General features: G+C 40.7%; 1 protein-coding gene across 1 annotated transcript; it reads left to right on the top strand.

Moving 5' to 3' along the window:
- The first annotated feature begins 1,650 nt into the window (after positions 1-1,650).
- On the top strand, positions 1,651-6,292 carry TRH (thyrotropin releasing hormone). The gene is made up of 3 exons (XM_032784269.2): positions 1,651-1,810; positions 2,886-3,097; positions 4,365-6,292. Exons 2-3 carry the CDS (start codon positions 2,908-2,910, stop codon positions 4,958-4,960), a joined length of 786 nt encoding a protein of 261 aa, XP_032640160.1. The 5' UTR covers positions 1,651-1,810; positions 2,886-2,907; the 3' UTR covers positions 4,961-6,292.
- Positions 6,293-7,144: the final 852 nt, after the last annotated feature.

The following is a 7,144-nucleotide window of genomic DNA, read 5'->3' as shown; positions in this document are numbered from 1 at the left end:
ATATTTGGTTCTATAGGATTTTTCCATTAGGGATTCACATGCCAAATGCTGCCTTTTCTCTCCCAGATCCAAGGCCCAAAAGACAATGGAACTAGTACAATTGTGCTACTAAGTCAAGGGCCAGCTCACACACCAGGGATTCCCGATCCCAAATATACACCTCAGATGATGCTCCACATGGATTCCATTCACAAATTAGTTGGAATAGCAACAAATACAATTTTGTAGGGCCAGATCAGGACCAGGTGACCTCTGCACATGTCTGATATGGACTTAAATCCGGTGCATTGTTATAATGTCCAGTATACCTTCTGATCCTGGTTTCAGGATAGCACCCTGGAGAACAGCTAAATGCTAGTGGCACATGCAGGAAAGGGGCAGCAGCATCCATGCAGATCAGGCAGCTGGTTTCTGTCAGCAACTACTACAGAAAGAAAACAACTTTAACATTAAACTCTTTGATAACAGTACAGAGAAGAATATACAAGGCCCATTCTGTGTTTGTGACAATGTGTTAATTAATGGGAATTCAGAAGAATGTTAATTTTACTTGGTTCCATCCCTTCATTTGAAAAACTCAGATTAATAACTTGGAGTCAAAGCCTAAAAACCAGTATACCTTTGAGTAATTCTTACTCATATGAGTAACCCCACTCATGTGAACAGGACCACTACTCTCAGTAAAGATTTCTCACAAGAATAAGGATTTTGAAAGAGCTAGCCCTTTCTTTGCACCCTACTGGGACTTAATTAGCTGTGTGTGTTTTAGAATCAATTGTTAATCTTCTTGGGTCTATTTGCTGGTGATAGGATAGAACTAAAAGCCTTAGAAAAAGATATATTCCTCCCCCCACCCCAATACCTTTCTGTCTGATCTCTTTAAAAAAAAGAAAAAAAAAGAGTCAGGTTTAACTAGTGATGCTTTAATTTATATTTTTCCTTGATACTTCTTTATATTCTTGTACTTAATTTTTAATACAGCCCATTAACTTTCCAGGTTTTGCTTTCTGGTATATATGTTGACCAGTACTATGTGGAAATATTTTAAAATAGATATAACTGGCAATAATTGCTCTCTAAAGAATCTAATAATAAAAAAATAAGTAAGTGCTTTATGTAGCATTTTGATATCCATTGCTATGCCTTATAAATTCTAGCATATTGTTTATGAACAGCGTCTCTAAGAAAAGAAGATGGAATTAGAAGTTAAAAAGAGTTTTTGTAGCCACTCAGGATATTGTGTCAGATTCTCAGCTGGTATAAATCTAGCCCTGTGTGCTCCTTCCCCATCCCCATGGTTTTGTTTCCTTAGCATGGTAAATTACCTGTCCCTTTGCCTTTACTCTGCACTGCTTGCTTAATATGAGGCATAGGAGCATCTCAATTTAAGCAGGGGAGAAAAAAATAAAGCAGCTCCTTTCTGTGATGCATAAGATCCTGTATAATCCCCTTAGGGGATGAAAAATAGCAGCATTTGGAGTCCAGGGCTAATACAAGGGGGTTGGCAACAACTGTCAATTTTAAAGTGCATCCAAAACTCAGATCTCTGACATCAATGAAAAAAAAAAAAAGCTACCTCAACTAAATTAGCTCAAAGCTATTTGCATAATGGGTCCAGAAGCGGCACAATATAAGTAGGGAGGCACTAGCCATTCAAAGAGAATGTCGCACCTGTTCTATTGGATACTGCAAGTGTCTGTAGTAAAGAAGGAAAACTCTGAAGCTCAGATGTGCAAATACATCTAAAGAAGGAATGAACTGAAGATCCTCTTGGGAGAAAGATCAACCAAACCCACAAAACACAATCCAGGTAATTTATACATTTTTAAGCTGCCTACTTTAACTTTTCTTCTTAAGATTGTACTGGACAGCATAGCATTCCTCAGCATGCCACTGTTAGAGCCACTATTCAAGGATTTTGTCAGAGAGTAATAGAAGCCTGCCATTAAGAGAGGTAACACTTGTTTTCTGTTTAGAAACTGGTGTATTGTCTTCTCAAACTTTTAGTAGAGAGCATGTATTCCTTTCACTGAACAAGTGTGCTAGGGATGTTATTTAGCTAATTGGAATGCACAGTAACATACATGAACTAATAACATGAACTTCACTGCTTGGAAAATAAATGATCAGAACTTAGAGAAAATGTGTTAGGTGCTTCAGAAATTCCAGAGACAGATCAGAACAAATGTAGATACTATTTTTATGCATGTGGGTTGTAAAATGTGATGATATTCTTTGACTTGACCAAAAAGTGGTAGGTGCTTTCCAAACACAGAAGATAGTCCCCGACCTAAGAGTGCACAAATATATTATATGAATCTCTCTCTCTCACCCCCCCATTTTGAGTGTGTACCCACAAGAAAGAAAACTCAGTTGCTTATTTAAGGTGGATTTCTAACTAAAGGCAGAACAAAACTGTGCTGCAAACCCTGGGATTATTTTAAAGCAGTCCTTTAGTTTAACAGAGGGAGTTATTTAATGAAAGCCATCCTTGGGCCAGGTGTACGTGCATGTGTAAAATACGAAACAATATGCTAACAGTATCAAAAGGGAAGAGTAGAATAGTCTGATCAAAAGATATTAAAAAATGCTAAATGTATATGACATTTAAAACCCAAATAGCTGTTCTGTACAGAAAGTGAACTAGCCCTTGACATTACCTACAAAGAATTTGTAAATTCTTTGGAGCACGTCAAAACAAAGTGAGAGAGCGGTCAGAAAAATTAAAAAGGGACAGGAAATAATTTCCACGAGACACTCCAGTCTCTGCAGCAGCTCAGAGCGCTTTGTACTTATCCAGGCTTCTTCCTGAGTTACTAGGTACGTTGTAATTATTGTTGGTTTTGTTCCATTGCTCTCCCCTGTCCTTTTCTTTCCCATGAAAGCTGCAGGAACTCCTCTTCCACAATGACATCCATCTGGCTGCTGCTGCTCTCCCTAACTCTCTCCAGTGTCTGTGTCAGTCTGGGGCAGCCCATTCCAGAGGCAAACGAGAATGGAGATAGAAGTCATTTGGATGACATCCTGCAAAGGGCAGAAAGCATCATTCTTCGGTCTATCCTCAAGAAAGCGGAAGAGGAGGAAGAGACTAATAAAGGTAGACGTGACATTGGTGCTGTTAGCATGCTACTTAGATGGCGATCTTTAATTTCATTGTGCTTAGTTCCTAGGGTCTATTTTTCTTTCCTGAGAATAATAAATAAAAGGGGGAAGAGTTAGGCCAGCTGTGACACAGAGAAATCAGGAAAAGAGATTTTCTTCCCTAGGGAGCTTTACTAGTCTGGGAACTGCTGCACCAGATCAGACCAATGCTCCACCTAGCCTGGCATCATGTAGAAGATGCTTCAGAAGGGATGATAGAATCACTGTGATGAACCTGCCTGTAGAGAAGGTTCCTGCAGGGGCAGCTCTAAAGTTAAAACAAGGCAAGCGTACTCTCAGCTACTCCCTGCTAGTCTCCTTGTCATCTGGATATCAGATGCTCCTTACCACTCACACTCCCCCTGTCGGACAGCAAGGGGTCAAATTTCCATGGAGTGCCCAGGGCTGCCGCTGGCAACATCTCACAAATAGTCTGCTCCCAGCAGCCACAGCAGCAGAAGCTGGCCCTGATCGAAAGCTTGTGGAAGAAAAGGTGCAGATAGCTGCAGATCCTGTTGCCAGAAGCAAAGGGAGAAGGGAGCTGGCCCTAGAAAGCCCACCCCACCTTCCTAGAAACTTACTTTTCTTTTTTTAAATGAAAGCAGATATTCTCAGGTAGTCACATGAATCCAGGAGCTGGGGCTTTAAGAAAAGGTATAAATATTGCAAGACATGCAATAAAAATCATAAGAACTGGCTCCACTGAGTCCCCAAACTTTCAAGATGTCCTTTACTCCCCTGCCTCTAGCTGCCACTCAGCCCTACCACCTCCCCTGGCATGCAGCTCCTGCCCTGTACCCACCTCTGCTGGCACTGCAACTAAGCGCCTCCCCCTGCTGCTGTGCATGCATCCTCCAGCCCCTGGCCTGACTTTACAGCAGTCTCCTTTCCCAAATTTCTATGGAGCAATGCTCTAGAATAGCATAATGGGTCCTATCATTGGATTTCCTCTCAATTCTTTTGCAGACTGAATTTTTTTTCTTTCAAACCATCCTTGCTGAAATGATCATATGTCAGTCTGCACTTGGCTTCCCCATCCAGAGTAACCCCATTCCAGTCCACAGAGTTGCTCTAGGTTTACAGTGATGTGACTGGGAGTGGCATATAACCCTATGCTCCCTCCAGAGCTATAATAAATATACCCCAGGAAGCTCACAGTTCAGCTTCCAGATGAATAATGATAATCACGAAAGTTCATTAATGCTGGTCATTTCCTTGGACAGAACCAAGCGCTCCTCAGCCAGACTGGTTTTCCAAAAGACAACACCCTGGGAAGAGATTCCCCAGTGACCTAGAGAAGAGGCAGCACCCTGGGAAAAGGGAAGATGAGGAAGAAGCGTCTTATGGAGAAACTCAGAAGAGACAACATCCAGGGAGAAGAGAGGAAGACGACAACCTTGACAGTGACATGGAGCTGCAGAAGAGACAGCATCCTGGCAGGAGGTCACTGCGGGACCAGTATGTTGATATCCCTAGCACTCAACTGGCCTATCTGAATGAACTATCCAAAAGGCAACACCCGGGCAAGAAGTCTCTGATTTACAACAAGCGTCAACATCCTGGCAAGAGGAGCTGGGATGACAAGCTGGATCTGGGCGACCAAGACATGGAGAAACGCCAGCACCCTGGAAGAAGATACATTGATTCTGAAAGTCCAGATTATGATGCCCCCTGTGACCTCCAGGATTCCTTCAACTGTAGCAAAGGCAGCTTCTTGCTCGAGTTACTAGATAATGTCAACAACAGCAGAGTAGAAGAGAAGCGGCAGCATCCTGGGAGGAGGTTTGCTTGGGAAGGTGAAGCAGGAGCAGAGGAGTGAGAAAGGGCGATTGCATTGGCCATCATTTACATTTGATTCAGTGTGATCTGCCAGGCCACTTAAAAGTTCTGTTCATTCCCCCCAACACACACTCTCTGCTGCTGACCTTCCATATGAGTAACTCCTTAGAAATAAAGCTAAAATCCTCGAAGATTAAAGCCCTGATTCAGCCAGATACTTAGGCATGTGCATGGTCCCACTGAAGTCAATGGCACATCTCACATATTTAAAGTTAAGGATGTGCTTACTTTGCTGACTCAGGGCACTAGGCTTAATCCTGCCAAGTGCTGAGTGCCTTCAACTCCCACCAACATGGAAATTGAGGGTGCTTAGTATCTTACAGGATCAGGCTCTAAGATGATCCTTTATGTGCACCCACCAATTGTATCCCCTGAGGGCTAGAATGGCCCTGTTATATGAGTTCAGGATACTAGATGATGAAGCAGAATAATTACATGGCTCTTCTTATGCAAGTGAAAACAAGGGAATACAAGTGAATTTACAGAGAGGGAGAGAACAACTACAACAACAACAACAAATGAAGTGATTTCAAAATGAAATTTAACAGGGCTTTACTTTTAAATAATACATTAGTGAAACATGTACGCTTATGCACTTCAGCCTATTCTGATAATAAACATTAATTCCTGGGCAGAGAGAGACTATGCGCATATGTAACAGACTGGATGTTTAGCTTTAAACCTTGCCTTCAAACAAACGACTTAAAAGCAAACAATATTTCATTTAGAAAACTACAGAACAAGGACATTTAATATGTCATAACAATTCAACAAGTTGAGAAGAGCCGTGTGTGTGACTGCGTAGTAGGGTCCTCTAATCAATACATCTACAGTTCAGTCATTTGATTTGAAACTGATGTCTTCTCTTTATTAGATAGCAACATTCTAAATTGCAACAAGCAGGCATTTTCTCCATAGGAGAATTTTTGTTGTTCTTCTAATTCAGTTTCTCCTGCTCCCCATAAAAAAAATGTTTTCACTTTATGTGGTCTACAGATTCTGCAAGGTGTTTATTTAGCATGAACAATTAATAAATATCAATAGTCAATCCCATTGTAACTTCGGGTGTCCTTTATGGTTGTGCAAAATGCAATTCAATAATATGAAAAATATCAAGTCCTCCTGAGTTTAAATTAATACGAAAAATATTTTTCTAGGAACCATTATCTTGCATCCTGGTGGTTACTATATGTTTGTATACAGAACTATTTTGCTATTGAAGTGGAAGGCTGATTTATACAAAAGATAGTACAGTCCCTTTTGAAACCTTCTACTTGTGTATTATAATAAAGATATGCATCTGGAATAAACCTACAAGCATCCTTGTTACACAGCTGCACAATGAACTTTGGTTATTTGAGTCTGAGACTTGTAAACAAAAGGATGTTTTAGTCTGAGTCAGACTGGTTCTACATAACATAAGAAATGTTATTTCTTTGTTACATGTACAGGTTGAACCTTGAAACGGTCAATCTGTGCTGCATGGGTATGTGTCTATACAAAGACATCCTTTCATGCCAGTGACAAGAGATGGAGTAATTCTCCATTCTTTAATGCTTGGACAACACTTAATGCTCTGTGCTTAGTAACCAGTTACGCAGCTGTAACTAAGATTGGAATCTGACCTGGTTACTGCAACTGCATGAACAGATTGTGCATTTGAACACACACTTCTCACATTAGATATCTAAGCAGTCATTTGCACATGTAACTACAAATAGCTGTGTGTGTGTTTGTGGTGACATGCAAATTGGCCTGCAATGCACACCACCCTAGGTTTATTATTAAAATCAGACACACTGCAACTCACCTACTTCACAGTGTATCAGCAGCAGAGCAAAGAACAGGAACTAGGAGTGCTGACTCCATATTTCCTGGTCTTACCTCTCGATACACTGATTTTCTTGATCAATAGACATTTATCAAGTGATGTTGAGGTCATCTGCTATGTTAGAAGTAGTAGCATTATCGTCAATATAGCCCATGGCTTTTAAAAAAATCTGGTTTTTCAAAGTAGATTTATCCTACTTGATTAATCTGATCAAAATATTTTAATACAAAACTTCCATCCTATAACATAGTGTTCCTTTTCATAGGGTTCCTGTGATATAGCTTTTATTCCCCCCCTCGAAGAACTTCACTGCTTAGACATGTTGGTGGTGCC

The sequence above is a fragment of the Chelonoidis abingdonii genome, chromosome 17, assembly GCF_003597395.2.
Source record: "Chelonoidis abingdonii isolate Lonesome George chromosome 17, CheloAbing_2.0, whole genome shotgun sequence".
NCBI classification, from domain to species: domain Eukaryota; kingdom Metazoa; phylum Chordata; order Testudines; family Testudinidae; genus Chelonoidis; species Chelonoidis abingdonii.
Note: the sequence above shows the minus strand (reverse complement) of the source record. Positions and strands in the feature narration are given on the sequence as shown.